At 34.4% G+C, this 18,229-nt stretch overlaps 2 protein-coding genes across 2 annotated transcripts; both read right to left on the reverse strand.

Annotated features, from left to right (window-relative positions):
* Nucleotides 1-1,203: 1,203 nt before the first annotated feature.
* On the reverse strand, nt 1,204-2,651 carry LOC140837745 (protein DELAY OF GERMINATION 1-like). The gene has a single exon (XM_073203855.1). It carries the CDS (start codon nt 2,613-2,615, stop codon nt 1,872-1,874), a length of 744 nt encoding a protein of 247 aa, XP_073059956.1. The 5' UTR covers nt 2,616-2,651; the 3' UTR covers nt 1,204-1,871.
* A 10,440-nt stretch (nt 2,652-13,091) lies between these two features.
* LOC140837746 (uncharacterized) lies at nt 13,092-14,722 on the reverse strand. Its single transcript, XM_073203856.1, has 2 exons — nt 14,582-14,722; nt 13,092-14,186 (listed from the first exon to the last, which is right to left on the reverse strand). The coding sequence occupies exon 2, from the start codon at nt 14,162-14,164 to the stop codon at nt 13,340-13,342; it is 825 nt and encodes a 274-aa protein (XP_073059957.1). The 5' UTR covers nt 14,165-14,186; nt 14,582-14,722; the 3' UTR covers nt 13,092-13,339.
* Between the last annotated feature and the right edge of the window lie 3,507 nt (nt 14,723-18,229).

An 18,229-nucleotide genomic window follows, 5' to 3' on the forward strand; every position in this document is an offset into this window, starting at 1 on the left:
CTTATAATAATTATCTCACATGCGATAAATCACCATCTTAATCATAATAAAATTATTGGTAAAAATTTGTGTGAGACGGTCTCACTGGTCGTATTTTGTGATATGGATCTCTTAGTTGGTCATCCATGAAAAAGTATTACTTTTTATGCTAAAAATATTACTTTTTATTATGAATATCGGTAGAGTTGACATGTCTGAGAGATAAACATTCGTGAGACCGTGATACAAGAGACTTATTCTAAATTATTTTATAAACTATAATAAAATAATCTAAAAACTTATCACCATATTAAAATGTCTTTGAGGCAGAGAGCTAGTCACAGGTTACGACGATCGATGCAATTATCAGGATATAAATTAAACAATAGCTTGTAAGTAATTAATGATCGGGAAATAAAAGAATTGTTGAGGAAAATATCCCAGAAAAAACAAAAAGAATAATTTAACATATCGTAAACATCCAATTTAGCTCACCACTTCGATTGCCTCAGAAACTGTACCTATTTAATTTCATCGGTAAATAAATCCCTTGTTTATTTTACTTTTTGTCCTTATAGAAACGGTTTTTATTTTGTAAAAATGCCAAACATCAATATCATCTCATTATTTTTTTTGAGTATCTAGGTTTCTTGTGAGACAGTCTCACGAATATTTATTTGTGAGACGAGTCAATCCTATCGATATTCACAATAAAAAAGTAATACTCTTAGCATAAAAAGTAATATTTTTCATGGATGACCCAAATAAAATATATGTCTCACAAAATACAACCTATGAGACCGTCTCACATAAGTTTTTGTCTCTTTTTTTTAAATATAAAAATCCAGAAAATGGTTTAAGAAAGAAAAAGGATGTTTTTGAATATGTCTTTTGTGAGATGATCTTACGAATCTTTCTATGTAATACATGTCAACTCTATCGATATTCACAATAAAAAATAATCTTAGCATAAAATTATATTTTTTCATAGATAACCCAAATAAGAGATCGACTCACACAAATTTTTGACTATTTTTCTTCTTCTTTTAAAACTTGTATTTACATTTATTAATAAACTCATAATATTCAATTTAATTTTTTTTTAGTCCCGGAAATAAATTTTTATTATTATATTATATTATAACACAATACAATATATTTTATTTTTTAAAAAAACTTTCCTCTTACTTTTAGAAAACATAAATATTAGAAAAATGTAATGTTATGATTGTTTTAATTAAAATCAAACATATATTCTACTGTCTTGAAACAATTTATGTTCTGTATATAAATCTGAAAAATATAAAAAATTAAATCACACACAAAAATATGTATTGTTTTGAAACAACTAGGGTAAACCTTGCTCATGGTTATCACTAGCTATCTGAGAGGCAAAGTCAATTACTGGTTATAAGGTAGGCACAAATGCATGCATGTTTCATTATTTTATTATAACATTTAATGTGGTTGGAATAATATTCTTTTTATATTTTAAACATGAAAAAAACTTGTCTGAGACGGTTTTACGGGTCGTATTTTGTGAAACTGATATCTTATTTGGGTCATCCATGAATAAGTATCACTTTTTATGCTAAGAGTATTACTTTTATTGTGAATATCAGTAGGATTGATCCGTCTCACAGATAAAGATTCGTGAGACCGTATCACAAGAGACCTACCCTTTAAACATTATATTAAATCAACATTCAAAAATATGAAGCCTATTAAAATATGTATGGAACATGTATTAAAATAAAGAAGAAGTGTTACTATGAGAATAAACACGAAACTAAAATCACGCCTGGGTTTAAACAAACTGAGAAATCAAACCTGATTTCACGATCTACTAACTTTTCACGGAAACAGACTTCTCATTAATTTTCTCGAGTTATTTAATTCCTACCATGATCAAGATCTCTCTTCTTACCCCAATCCTGCATGCATAGACGAAGCTTCTTCCCAGCAGCAAGAAAATCCACTCCCTGTCTCGGCGTGAGTATCCTGACTACCTCCCTCATAGTGTTGAGTCTCAAATGATCAGCTTCCTCCAATATACCCGCCATAGCGCTGCCATGCTTATCCAGCGCCTCGTCCACCTTGATATTGCACTGGCAGCCTGATTTCACAGCTATTGCCGCCAGCGGCTGGTCCAGAACATCTTCCTGCAAACTCGCCAGACGGCTCGATAGCTTTCTTTCTTCACCGATCGTGTTTCCTTGCAGCTTGTCCACCATGGATATTTGCCTGGCCGACAGCTCACCCAGGTTCCCGATTCTTGCGCCCCTGAGGAACTCGGCCAATTGGGATTCGATTTCCAGGCCGCATAACGCATAAATCAGGCGGATATAAGATGAGGGTCTGCAGCCGCCTATCCATAGGAGTGATCTCTCCAGAGAAGTACACCAGGTCGGAGCGAAATAGGGGGAGACGTCGGCTCGCGCCATGAGGCTTCGTTTGTGGTTGTAATCTTGGAAATTATCCATGATTTTCTCGATCAATTGGCTTAATTCAGCATTAGTAGCGCACTCGTTTGTGTTCTGGGCAATGACTTGATTGAGTTCCGAAAGTTCTTGTTCTTGGAGAGTCATCCATGCTTGGTAGAAGCAAGCTTCTTTGTTTTGATCACTTGTTGCCATTGATAAGATGGAGTTTAGTTCTGCAATTTGAGCTGATATATTAATTAAATCTGGATGCGCTTGTATCTTATTTATAAAGGAAATTTAAATCTGTTCGGTGTTTCAATTTTGAATTTGATCTATAAATTTTTTAAAATTTGATTTATTAATTTTTTTAAATTTTTTGACCTCAAACTTATTTTACCGGAGTATTAAAATAATTTCTAAATGTTGTTTGGACACAAAAAAAATTTCCAACAAAAAACAGAAATTTTACTAGCTAGAAAATAAAAACTAATATATCAAACCTAAAATTTAATGAACTAAAACCTAAAATTTTACAAATTGATATATAAAAAAATGATTTTCCCCTATTCATAAACCAAGTAGTTAAAGTCTTGTTCGCGAAGAAATCTAAAATCAGAAAGGTCACAAATGGAACAAATTTATGTTCTCACTACAAAGAAGACAGAATCTTCAATCAAACCTTTTCTGTGGAGATTTGAAACCCCCGTGCTAATCACTGAGATTGGACTGGAGTGGATAAAGGCAAAATGCCTTTTTCTTTCTTAAACCATTTTCTGGATTTTTATATTTCAAAAATAACCTGAAATTGTAATTATTTGAATTTGTGTTGGATGCGGAATTGTTAATTAAATACTACAATTAAATATGTGTTGATAATGTCTATTCCATCTTGCGCGAACCTGCTGCGGCATCATCTTCCCATCATAGATATGTGTTGGTTGTGTGGTTATGGTCATGATTCAACCGAGCACGCTCTGTTTTGGTGTCCCATTTGCAAAGAAGTGTTGGAATTATACAATATTTCATATTTTTTCCGAAATAGGTAAAAGACATAGATTTCTTGGATACCTTCATCCGTATGACAACAATGTTGAGCAAGGAAGATATGGAGGATTTTGTGATGCGCACCTGGGCTGTATGGCATGATAGATTGCGGCTTTTGCATGAGAATGTGCCTAGATGTGCTCAATTGGATGTGGAGTGGAGCGCCTCCCTTTTGAAGACTTCAAGGAAACTCGGGAATCCTTACTTACCGCACCTGCTCCGAAGCTATTACCCCAGCTCGAACGCTGGACGAGACAACCGGTTAACACCTTGAAACTTGAGGTAGACGCGTCGGTTAATTTTGACACTCGTGGTTATTCGATTGGGGGCATAGTGCGGATCATGATGGTAAAATATTGATTGTCTTCGGAAAAAAGAATCTCTAAGACACATTCGGTGGTTTTCACTGAGCCCCTTTCAATAAGAGATGGGATGAGGCTGTTGCAGGAACGTGGGATAGAAACCCATGTAATTACTACTGACTCTTTGCTGGCGGTGCAAGCACTCATCAACGTAGCAGAAGATTTAAGTTATTGTGGTGCACTGGCGTTGGATATTCGGAACTCATTGGACAGCCGCACTGATACCGATCTTAGACAGGTTGGTTGATCGGCGAATCAGGTGGCGCATTCACTTGCATTTTTTCCTTTTTCGTCCCCGGCTCCTTTTGTTTGGGAAAATGGGGTTTTTTCCGTTTTGGTTGATGAATCTTGTAACAGACGATTTATTTCTTTTTGAATAAAATTACAAGCGTCACCTTAAAAAAATATGTTTTGATAATGTCATCCCAACCGAGTCCCCGGACATTCTAAATAAAAATTCAAAAATAACAAGTTTCGTGATATATAAATTCTAAACTGTATATTATTCATAAATAATTATGTTCTTAGATTTCCAGTCAGATTCGAGTCCAATCCAATTTGACCCAAACCCAAAAACCTCCCACACTAATATGATTTTTTGGGTCGGGTTGACGAGTCGGTTTATTTTTGGCATGGCTACAAAAGTACGACAGATACATATTAGCAGTTCAATATCAAACTTAGCGAGAAAATAATGTATTTTATTGAGTGAATAAAATTACATTGTTACAACAAGAAAAAAATATGTAAATCATATTACACCTAAAAAAAAACCTATGAGTGACAGTGCATGGTCCATGATGGACCTTCCTAACGACCCATGATCAGTAGTGGTGCAGGGGTATGGACCGAGACATATGTTTGTTCAGCCTAATGGCCCATGATCGTTACAAAAAATGGAGTGTAACGATCATGTGTCATTAGGCTAAACTAACATGTGCCTCGACCCATATCCATGCACCACTACAGATCATAGGTCGTTGGGATGGTACATCATGGACTTTGGCTCATGTCCATGCAGCGTCACTCATAGAATATCCCACTCCTGAAAAGTAGTTTCTTTCGCCTTCTCCAACACTTGAACCTAGGATCTCCAGGCTTAAGTACCTAGATTCCTAAAGTGTTGGTACCAATTGGGCTACTAATCGAACTTTGCTCGACATGATGAGATCAATGTTAAGTTATTCTTCTCTGCCTAACTCATTTTGGGGTTATGCACTAGATACATCGGTATACATTTTGAATATCGTTCCATCTAAGTCAATCCCTAAAACTCTCCTAGAGTTGTGTAATGGTCACAAACCTAGTTTGATACACATCCGCATTTGGGGGTCTCCTGGACATGTGCTAAGGGAAAAGACTAGAAAATTGGAACCTCGTTCATAAGTGTGTATTTTTGTAGGCTATCCGAGGGGACATGATGAGGTCTGTTTTATAATGCTACTGAAAACAAAGTGTTTGTATCGACAAATGCTACTTTTCTTGAGCATCAATATATTACAGATTTCAAACCCAGAAGCAAAATAGCTCTGGATGAGTTGTTGGCTGATGAGATTAGTCCCATGCCAACAAAAGTTGTTGAACAAGAAAGGATGAAGACCAATAGTACTCAAGGTCCAACACCCCCGCCTCCACCACGCCATAGCTAAAGGGAAATAAATTGTTGGTTTCTAAAACCAAATTTAAAAACAAATTATATTTTGCAGAAGCTTGGCATAGATCGAATCGTATAAAACAACATTTTCCACCAAAATGTTGAACGATCAATACCTATTAAAATTTAATAAATAATCAACAAGAGATAGAATATACCTTTGTCGAATGAGGTTGAAATACTTTAAGTTAAGAAACAGTAATTCTCCCACGTCTACTACCCCGAACCAATGAACTGACGTGTGAGCATCACCAAAAACCTTTTGGTATATTTCTATATTGCTTCTTTCTTTTTTTCCCTCTCTGACCGGTACAATAATATATTTCACTATTTATAAATCTCAACCATTGAGAAAAATCAAGAAAAATATATTATTGTGTACATTATCTCTCAATTTTTTAAAATTTTTATCCCAAAATCATATCTTCTATATATGATATAAAAACAAATTTTTGTTTAAATTTAATATCACTTCCATCTTTTTATGGAATGATTCTCGTGATTGAAGTGGAGGAGGCATGATCTCCTCCCCTACTCAATCTATTATTATATTATATATGGAGAAGATCTCATCTCCATCATAATTCAAAATTATTTTCTCAAATATTTATCTAATAAATATTTCAAAGAAAAAATAATTGATATTAATAAATCAAAATTAAATATTTGGAATGTATATCTTTTTGTGGTCTCTGTCACAAATTATTTTTTGATAATTAATTCAAAATTACTTGATTGAGATGAGATAAAGGTATCACAAAAGGAAAAAACATTTTTCTTTACGATTTTCCAAATAAATTGAAATTGAGCAATGACTTAAAATTCAAAAATTTTAAGTTCGTAAATATATTATATATCATAAGTGTTCGAAGTATATTGGAGATGGAATGAGTAACTATGAACCTATAATTCAATCTCCAATAAAATTGATAGTAAATTAAACTCTTTAATTTACATATATTAATTTTATTAATTTCAAAGTTATTCAACTATAATTGCACTCTTGAAAAAATAGATACAAAATTACTCAACAAAAATGAATTGTCCATTGATATAGTCACTACATGTGAATCAATCCTCCATAAATTGTCCATTTAAGCCTAGGGGTGGGTACGGTACGGTATACCGTACCGAACTACGGTACCGTATACCGTACTGTAAATATCGGTATGGAAATTTTTCATACCGATATCGATATCGGAAATTCGGTATACCGCACATTCGGTATGAAAAAAGTTCATACCGGATACCGTACCGACATCGAAAATTTTGTCGGTATACCGACATTTTTTCGGTATATCGAACTTAAATTTTAAAAAAAATAATAAAAAAAAATTATTTTCGGCATTTCGGTATACCGAAAAAAATAATTCCGTACTGATACCGATACCGCAAATATACCGTACCGAAATTTTCGGTATCTCGTTTTTTCGGTAATTTCGATATTTTTTCGGTACGATTTTTCGGTATTTCAGTATTTCGATATTTTTTCCTACCTCTATTTAAGCCAGGCAATTTCCGCTCAACCTCTTTAATAATATCCTTTTCCTTAAGTCCCATTGATTCTCTAATGAATAATATGTTTATGATCTAATAATAAATTGAGCACTCTTATTATTTAAGTCCCGAATCAACACTTAAGGGAACCATTTATCTATCTTCTTTTATGAAAGAATTTATTTCGTCTTGTATATTAATATCCTCAGCCATTTATTTTATTGTATTTCTAATATACTAAGAACTTTGACACCATTTAATTTGTGTCATTACTCGATATGTCAAAAAATGCAATATCATAAATATGAGTTTATTAATTACTCAAAATTAAGATTGACTCATATATGGCAATCACTGATTAATATTGAATTCTCAATGTGATACGAAAATTTATAGAGATTCAAAATTAATCATGCTCCTATCCTATATAATCAAATTATATGAAGCGTTTTCATAATAATCTCATTAATAATAATCCGGATAAGATCATTCTAAAATGAACCATGCTAACAATTTTAAATTAAAGATCCCAACTTTAATTTCTAATTGTGGATATATTTTGATCATTATATTTTAAATATTATCCTCATGTATATAACACTTATATACAAATATTTAAAATCACATAATAATATTGAGATTTCAGATATTTATAAAACATCAAATGACATGCATGCAAAAACAATATTGAAATATTTCTCACATTAATTAAAATCATTTTTTTGGGCACAATAAGATTGAGCCTATGTATTTTCCAAAAATGTAACTTTATTCAGTTGTTCACATAATAATACATAGCTCAACTGGTACAAACACTTTAGGAATCATGTGAGGCCCAGGGCCGAAGAAGGCGGGGGCTGATCGCCGGTGCCATGGGATTGCACGGACAATGAGTGGCTCTTGGCAGGCTTCTAGGTGGAGGAAACATGAATGGACCGATCTTACGAGAGATTCAGAAACTGTTCAAGTATGGGACTCTGCAGTTGAGGATGACTTAAAAGATTTGATATGTACTATCTTTTCGGTAGCTCATCACATAAGAACTCCAAAATTTAGAGTGCTTGACTTGGGGCAATTTTGGGATGGGTGATCCCTTAGAAAGGGTGCGTGTGAGTGAGGATATAAACACGCTGGAAAGACTCATCTTGATATAATGTGGACATTATTCGAATATGGGGCGTCACAATCTTCGAAAATGATTACTGGTCTTTTGTAGCTAATGACTTTAGATAGCAGCTTGACATTTATGGTCATATGTATCGAGCAGCCTCTGACCATATACTTGACAGAGTCCTTCAAAAACTTCTTCTCAAGTATGTGCATCATTGAAATAAAACACTTGTACCCAAACCAATTTGGGTGTTGATCTTATTAACACTTTTGGACCCATATTTGAAGTAGCCCAATTGGCTTACTGGTGTGTATCCAAAAGGCGCAACCATGTACATAAACCTGTGAATTTGTGTGTTGTGTTATCTCTCTCATTGAATGTTGTTTAGACCTTTCATCATTCCCATTCAATATGTATATCTTTTGAAATGTCATGCAATTAAATTATCGACTAGGTTTTCTCTGTTCAAAATAATTCCTGGCTGGACTTGGCTTCTTGCAAGACTAATTCGAGCTGGTTAAGTAACCATGACCAGTTTAACCTTTTATTTATTTTATTCGTGTCCGATTAGACTTAGAACTCTCTGGTTCAATATAAACAAGACCTTTATGTTTATCCATGTTCTCAGAAGTTACAGCCTGACTGCTTTGGACTTCAGTTTATCATGTTCATATATCGTGTTGGACCGTACAAATATATCATTTTAGAATTGCATTTTTTGAGACACGATTGAGTATTTGCTTCAGAAGAACTACATTCATTGTTGAAAAATTCTAAGCCAGTTCTATCTCCGGGTGGTTTTTGCATCATATACATCTTCTCAATGCAAGCAGAAGAGTTGTTCCATGAATTGACCAATTGCATCAATCTGTTATTCTAATTTATAGTTACCTGGAACATCTTTACAAATCTTCATTCTCGATCACCGACAGATTGAGTTTCACCCTTGGACTATTAAGCTCTTTTGGCTGCATCCAGCTAGAGTCACTACACTTGTCTATTAGGCTTTTCATTTTGTTTTGTCTTCCTCGAATGATTGCGAAATTCCTTTAAATGAATATATCATGATATGAAATGCAGTACCAAGATCCTCACATGTAAATTCATATGAGCTAAATTCAAATTGCATATCATCGGAAGTCTCTAGATCAACATTTGTAGTCTCCAGCTCAACATCCACCATAAGGCACTATAATTTTTCTTCATCACTTACACTGAATGAGGTTTTCTGAGCATGAAGGATCATGTCTGAATTAGCCAACTTGCTTTTGTTATTCTCAACAACAAGAAACTTACCCTTCTCACATGGCTTTTTATCATCCTTCTTTGGTCTGTTACAGTCTGCAATAAAATGTCTTTTCATTCCGTAGTTAAAACAAGATTGATTATCATCAACTTGATCTTTTTTTACGATAAGCATTAAAGTTATACTGGTTCTTTCTCATAATTTTGAAAATTTCTTAACAAACAATGACATGAACTCATTGGTTATCTTGTCAACATATTTTTTGCTAGAGGACTCTTCACTATTTTGTTAGTGTAGGGGTTGTAGCAGCTAGAGCTTTAGTAGATTGAGGGATGGAAGGTTCATCTTCTGTCCAAATCCCCAACTTGAACTCATATGCCTTCAGATCTACAAATAATGCACGCAGCTCGATTTTGTTGAGGTTCTTGGATTTCATCATTGCTAGAGTCTTCACATCCCATTGTCTAGGAAATGCTCTCATCACTTTCAAATAAAGTTCACAATTAGAGTGTTCTTTACCAAGAAAGGTAAGCTAAATGAAAATGCTACTAAAGCATTCATCAATCCCGTTTAATGTCTCGTCAAGATTAATTTTTGCATTGTAGAACTTTTGGATCATCGCTGTCAGCTTGTTCTCTTTTGTTTGATTGTTTCCCTCTCACATTTGGGACAATTGGATTAGATTTTCTTATATCTCTTTAGCTATGGAACAATTTTAAATTTTACTGAAAATATTTTTTATCAAGAGTCTTATAAATGATATCCTTGGTCATGTTTTTCAGATTTGCTTTCTCCTTATCTGCAACGGTCCATTCTGACCGATGTTTTTCAACTAATTAAGGTGAACCCTCTTGTATGTCTATAAATGTGTTGGTTTTGAGAATCTTCATTGGGTCATCATTGATAATATGTAACTTGTCATCATCTTGTGCTGCTAGATGAGCCTACATGAGTATCTTCCAATCATCATAATCTTATTTAGAAAACATGGGATCTTGTTAAATGATGCAATTTGAATATATGAATATCAGATTTCAAGAAAAACTTGCTCTAATACCAATTGTTGGGATAAAAAAAAGAGTTTAGAATAGGGATGGTGAATAAATTCTTTCAAAATTTCTTGAAAACTCGAGGTAACCTTAATGAAGTATAGTCAGTGACAGAGATCCACGCTTTACCTCAAGGTTCTGGGGAAGTTTTCAAAAAGCGTTGGGAACGACATTGAGTCTGAGTACTGCTTATCATCCAGAGCCCGATGGTCAGTCTGAGAGGACTATTCAGACACTTGAGGACATGTTGCATGTTTATTAGTCTGTTTAGTAGTGGATCGGGTAAGGGCGCTACAAGATAACTTTGAACAGCTAGAGTTGGTGAGGTAGCACAGTTTGATCTTTGATGATCTGATATGAAAGGTAAGTGTGTGCTAGTGAGCAGCGTGATACTTGAAAGAGTAAGAATGCTCAAAATCTTGTACATTACAGATTGTAAAAGCTTCAGTCTCGTTGGTTCTTCAATTTTGAATATGCATACTTCAATTTTGAATCTGCATATTCATAATTGAACATCTCTCAGCGTCGAAAACTTTTCAACGATCATGCGTACTAACATCCAAAAGGGTGGCATTGTCAATTTCTTGTCATAGTAAATTGCATTTATTGCCCAGTTAATGTTTCTTTTCTTTTTATGGCCTCTGAAAAGTTGATTTATTTTTTGACATTTTGGGAATCATTTTTGTCAATCGAGATTTGACATCATATTGTGCATAATCTTTAAATGTACTTCAGCTGATAGATATGTCCAGGTAGGATCAGTCTGCGGCTTGATATACTAAAGTTGTCCAATTGGATTGCGTCTTGAACTTGACGCTGCTTGATAAACTCATCTCAGCGAGAATGCGACCTCACTTGGTTTCTCGACATCCAGCTAAAAACCTGTGAATACACGCAAATAATAGCTAGACGCTGAAACAACTCAAAACTCTTTGTAATCACCAAAATTTACGATGTTTGCAATCTAACCCTCATCAAATAATAAGTTCAGCCATATACATTCTCCAGTAGCTGACAATATATCATTGCCAATATTAATAAATCACAATATAATCATCTCATAGTTTCATAAATAATAAAAACATCTCATAACCATTCATCAAATTTCCAATTTAACGACATTTCAATAAATTTGTTTATCTGTAAATAAATTTATATATTTGCATAAAACATGAACATACATGCTCAGCTGAGCCAATGAAATACAACTACTAATGACCCACGTGACTCTTGCTGATATTATCTGATTTGTTTAACATAATATGATAGTAAAAAACTTAACATAACATCTATATATTTAGATTAGAAAGATCATTTATAAATTTCTATGCTATCAACAATAATGAACGAAGTTATAATTAATTCCTTATATCAATGAAGTAAATTACATGATAATAATAATAATAAACAACATGAGAGATATTGGATTGTATGAATAATCATTATATCAATGCGGTAAATTACATTACAATAATAAAAGGATATTGATTAGAGTACTAATTGAAACTAATTCCTATTTTGGCACTCAACGAAATTATAATTAAATAGTAGGAATATGTATTATGACTATTTCTGATTTTTTGTTTTCACTCTTTAGATGAGTAACATAATCTAATTCAATGCACTATAAGCTATCATCTCTGTTTATTATTTAGATTGTTGTTCATACATTAATATTTTGCTATTAATGTAAAAAATATATATTTTAAATTAGAATACATGATTTTAGTCACACTTGTTGAATGACGACTATATCAGTCATCCAATCATTCACTTCTATAGAATAAAAGAGAGAGCGAAGAAAAAGACCATGAACAAACGAAGTTTTGGAGAAGGTAGAATTCTGTCGAGATGACTTCAGGTTTTTCGTTACATTTTATTTAGCTTATTTCTATTACATGATGTTTCTTATGTTATGGTAAAGACATAATTTTCTAATAAAACATACCCATTTTCTAGAATTTTGTACCTTTGAGGCTTAAATGTTTTCAAAAGTTTAACCACGAATTTTGAAGATGTTGCCGATGTCGTGACCCAGGTTCGGGCTAAACAAATACTCTGAGTTCTTCACGACTATAGATTTCAGTTGGCTAGAATTAGCCCTCCTAGAACTAAGGTTGGAACATCTGTTGACCCAACGGATAAATTGTCTAAAAAATCAGAACGTTTTTCTATTGTATCAGAGTCGGAGCAACGAATATAACCCAACTGCAACAATGTCAAAGTAGAATTCAGAAATGTTCTTTCCACTTATATTCAAATCATAACCGTGCTCAAAGTCATACTTTTATTCAGAAAATACAAATTTGCTAAAAACATGATATATCATTTTAAAGCAACACGCTCATTTACCGATGAAAGCTTAAATAATTTCGATAGTTTTGAATCTGTTTGGAGTGAGAATTTCTTCAGCTGGATCTAGTCTGCTGCCACCAGCTGCTTGTACAATAATTTTCTAGCTTTTTGAATGTCTCTCTCAGGAAGTTCAGATATATATTTATAGGGGTGAAAAATCTGAGATATCAGCCATTAACATCATTATTTGTCTGTTGCACTCCGTTATTACTAATTACTTTGTTGTTACAAATATGAGTTATGTTACGGAAATTATAGGAAATCATAGCTTGGAGATAAACCAATTGTAGGAAATCATAGCTTGGAGATAAGTGCGAGGTTTTGGGTAACAATGTTGGAGAAAACAAACCAGCCACTAAAAGGCGTAATGGTTTTACCAACAAAACAAAGATTAACCTTTCTTAATCACATGTTTGTACAAGTTACACATGATCCTAAAGAGAACGCAACTTCTACCACAAGACCAAAAATATCCCCAGACAAATAGAAGAGGATAATGTAGTGTATGTTGGTAAAAATCTGTCATACACACGATCTCAAAGCCAAGAGTTCGAGTCACTTCAAGAGGATTTGAAAAATTGTATAGGATCACGTTGTGAGGATAAAAAAAAAACAAGAATCAACAGTCAGCTAGACTAGAATACTTGCTAGCTCTTCCACCATGTTTCTTCTTAACCTGTTTCCTATCTTTATATTTCACCTCTGCCTTTCCTCCTCCTCCCACAGTCCCTTTGCTTCCTCCACCTTTACTCCCCTTGCTGCCGCTGCCTCCCCCTCCTCCAACTTCAACTCCTACCGTCCCTTTGCCACCCATTTTCTGCCTGTTTTTCCCAGCTAGACCTTTCACCTTATGTTCATTCTTATGCCCCTGATTGCTGGCTGTAGAAAAATGCTCAGCGGATGAAGGAGGATCATACACATCCGGTGCCCACGAAACGCGGCATTCCCCAGTTTGCTTGCCTTCTTTCTCACGACTCCCTTTCAAGGCAGAAACAAGTTTCAAAGCAGCAGTTGGTGTGGCGTCTGGTTCATGTTTCGGCGATTCTCTCTTTAGATAGCCCATTTGTGCTAACAACGATTCTTCTAATATATTTTCATACTCTTCGTTGTCGCCATCATCATCATAATATTGCTTTTGGAGTTCCTTCTCTATCAATTTCTCAGGTTCCGATTTACTATAGCCCATCTGAGCCAACAGTTTTTCTTCTGAAAAATCATCACCATCTTCTTCGTCGTCTTCTTCCTCTTCATCATGCTGGCACTTCCCAATGTAATGTCCCTCATCAGGAACTTGCTTCACATCATTCAAATAATTCATCGTGCTACCATCATTAATCACTACCTTGCCGGATATATCATCGGTTAGCATACTAATCAGACAAGATTTGGGTGCATTCTCGCCTTCAGAGAGAGATTTTTCAGGAACATAGCTGTTTTCCATCATTTATCAACAGGATAATCAAAATCTACAAGAAAGGGATCAAAATTTGGGATTAGTCGACCTATAATTGCAGAGACACAAGAGTTCGCAATAAAGATACTAGCATCGCATCTGACAAATGCTTAACATCGGTACTTCAAAAGCAAAACATTTTTCCCACAAGAAAACAAGAAACCTCCGCGGCCAAAGGAACGCAAGCACCTAAGAACGTAAAGCGTTTGATTTAAAACAATCACGCTCGTTCAATTATGGAAACGAGGAGCTCAGAGGGATCGTAATCAATCAAGAAATACGATTCATCTGACGCATTACAAGGCAAAATCTTGACAATATGTTGAATTAAAGTTGCATAATGCGGTCCACAACTCCAGAGATATAAACGTATAATTTTAGCAAGAACAGCGAGCAAAGTGCGTTTACCGAATTTTCGAAACAAAACATGGAAATCACCGAAAGAAAATTTACATCGATCACAAATTTGTTAAACCCTAATTAAAATGGATGCAACCTCAATTGTGGGAAAGTTCGCGCGAGAAGGGCCTCGTTTCAAAATGTCCAAAATATTTGGGCTATATTTTTGTTGACGAGCTTGAATTTCTATTTGTGGGCTTGTTTAGGTTTGAAACCAGCCCAATATTTACTTATTCTCCTTTGAACGGATACTGGTGTAAAAACTGCCATGTTTGGTCAATGTATTTGCTTGCATCCTTACGATTTCGGTTTATATATTATTAAATTTTAATTTTGGTATAATGCAATTGATGTTTTGCTAATTTACTTTTTTTTTTTTACTTCATACTGATATGATACTATTTGACATTTATCTATTAGGTGTCGTATAAATACTATGGACTAGAACTTCCCATTTATTTTTTAAAAAAAAAACACAAGTAAAACTGAAATTTATCAAAGTAGAACATCGAAATTACAAAAGACAAAAATAAATATTAAATTACCATTTTCCCTTTTATTTATTACTTATTTTTGTTCTTTCTTTGGGGAAGAAATATAAAAATCACTGAGCACAAAATAATTCCTTGGTTAGTGTTTGTGCAGAAAATTGTGGGCGTTATAGGCACGTAATCGTACCAAGTTTGTAATTAAACTGACTTTTATGATCAAATATTGTGTGTCCTGATTCGACTGTTCGTTATAGTTCCTTAGGTAAGACTTCAAAGCTAAGAATTTGGCTGATGAATATTGTGAAAATTGCATAAAATATTCATGAACAACATCAAATTTAAATATGGTATTATGAACTTCAAAGCTAAGAATTTGGCTGATGAATATTGTGAAAATTGCATAAAATATTCATGAACAACATCAAATTTAAATATGGTATTATGAATTTGAAGATCAGTTTACAAGAAAACTAGAAGACTATGCTGAAAAAATTCAAAGAATTTAACTACTGAAATTGGAAATATGCGAACAATTAATTGAGAGAAAACTAGAAGACTATGCTGAAAAAATTCAAAGAATTTAACTACTGAAAATGGAAATATGCGAACAATTAATTGAGAAAATTTACAGAGCTTTGTTGTTGTAGTTTCTTGATGATGAGTTTGCAACATGCTTCTTCTGATCCTTGCTGCTGGTTTTTGTTCAACTCATCCGAGTAGTTCCAGTCACCTTCCACGATCATCAATCATGGATCGTGGATCAACTCATTCGATCGTGCAAACCAACTGACTTCTTTACGGGTTTGTGAAATTGGCTTCTCAAAGTTAATGAACTTCTATTGTTGGTTGGCTTTGCAGCAATTTGGACTATATGTAAGCCTATGTTCAATTTCCCAGTGATCCACAAATGAGGCTCATGGCAAATTTTTGATGGTTGAGAGGAGTTGTTGTACAAACATAGAGAGAAATTGATCACTGAGACATATGTTCCTCCATCTCAAAATATTAAATTAAAACGTGCAATTCCCAATCATCTTGTTTCTTCTAGTTTTTCTCAACCTAAGGTTCATCATTGCAACCTATTTGTGAGAATCCCTTGTTTTTCACAATCTCATTTTCAAATTCTTCATCTTACCCCAGAAACTTTGTTATCCTCAAAAAATTCCTTAACCCTACCCTCATTATCCTCACTCTCGACCATCGTTTGATTCACCGGCAATGCTATTGTGTCTCCATTACGATGGCTTTCAGTGTTTAAGCACTTTGACTTACATTGTACCTCCTTCCTTGACCTTAGCACCAACGATGTCTCCCATTGTTTCGGAAATATATTACCCACGTCTCTCACCGCGTTGTCTCCATCTTACCCATTGTTTACTCCGATGGTTCTGTGGTTGTCTGCCGTAATTTTGCTCTTATTCGTTCACCATCTATGCTCCCAATCACCGCAGCTCACCCCATCAACTGGGCAATCAAACTACTATTCTTGCTCAAGACAGTCACGCCTCAGCTTCTTCCTCTTTGGTACATAAACTTCCCACATATAGGTAGAATTAGGCATCTTCCATTGAAATGTATTGAATCATGTGTTTAAACTTGTTGTCTTGACTGCCATGTTGTGAATCTGTGAACAAAATTTGCTACATAGTCCATGATGACATAATTCCATTGATACGATTAGATGTGAAGTCTAGTACTTGTTCGGCCATTCGCCTTTTGGTTTATTGCAATTATGTTCGTGTTTTTTGTAGACTCACATTCACACAAAGCTATAATCATGGGTCAAATTTGGCCTGAAATTTGGCATTCCATGACCTTTTTTTGGTCATTTCATGTGATCCTCGTGCCATGTGGTTTTTGCTTTTGTTTTGAGGTCATTTTTGTGTAGATTTTGGAAACCACAAGGTATCTTGCTGGCTCGAAAGATAAAATATGCTCAATGGCTAGTTATTTGAGTGATGTTTCTTATTTAATTTGGCTTGTTAATCACTTTGTCTGAATTTTACAACTTATTATATGTTTATTGAAAGAAGGACTAGTTATCTTCATTCTTGATGTCTCTATTCCCAATTAGACCTTTGTTTCTCTATGGCTGCCACACTTATTTCTACTCCTACGTGTGTCTTTAATATTTATTTAGCTCTCGACAATAAGCAAAGTCCTTTTATTTACATTAACTCACATTTTCAAGTCTTCCTCAGATATCCTTGATAATTTTGATTTCATAAAAAAAAATTAAGTATGACTCTTCTTATAATCAAATCCTTTTGTCCAACCATTAACATATTGTTTCCCTTGTCATCTTTAAATTCCATTTATTTGTTCCTGAATCGCAAAGTAGCACCTCTCGTAGAGCACTCTAAATTCAAGTCTTTTTCGGTTCGTGAAACTCTGGTTGGTTGATTGACCTCACCCATGAGCCGTACAACTCTTGAATGAAGTCACGTACAGTTTCAAAATCTAAGACATGAGTTCCTTAGTGGATGCATAGGATACCCTGCCCTCGAGTATTAATCCTCGAATTCGGCACTAACATTCCTCGCATTCTTCTATTTTCATACATTTCAGGATGCATATTAGGATATGTCACAACAAAAACTTGACTGACCGTTTGTTTATCAATATTGAGGTTTTGGTGCCTTGTCCACGACTCATCTTCTCTCTTGTGGGGAAGAGTAAACCAGACCACAATCCACGAACTGCTTAGCATCAACGTATTTTAATTTGTCATCCACTGATGATTTATCTTCTTCCTCTCGGAATCCCTTCCACTCTCCCATCTCTACCATAAAATTTTTGTCATCACAGTAGTAAAATCATCAGTAATTCCTCTAAGTTCCATGTGTATGTTTTTCTCCAGAGAGATCATAATGTTTTCGATAATTTTCTGGTCAACAGAAGATGTAACTCCTTCTTTCACATCTTCCTACTTGAACTTGTGTACAAGTTTTTTTATTGATCTTCTGCCACCATCAGTATCTTCTACTTGCAGACGATGGTCCTTCTCCCGATACTGAGGAATTTTTTCATGCTTTCCAGTACACTTTGGAGGCATTCAGTCCCACCGTACGTGCCAAAATCTGTTTGCACAAAAAATTGTGGGACATGTCAGGAACGTGATCGTGCCAAGTTTGTGATTAATCTGACTTCTATGATCTAACGGTGT

The sequence above is a fragment of the Primulina eburnea genome, chromosome 8, assembly GCF_022965805.1.
Source record: "Primulina eburnea isolate SZY01 chromosome 8, ASM2296580v1, whole genome shotgun sequence".
Lineage (NCBI taxonomy): Eukaryota > Viridiplantae > Streptophyta > Magnoliopsida > Lamiales > Gesneriaceae > Primulina > Primulina eburnea.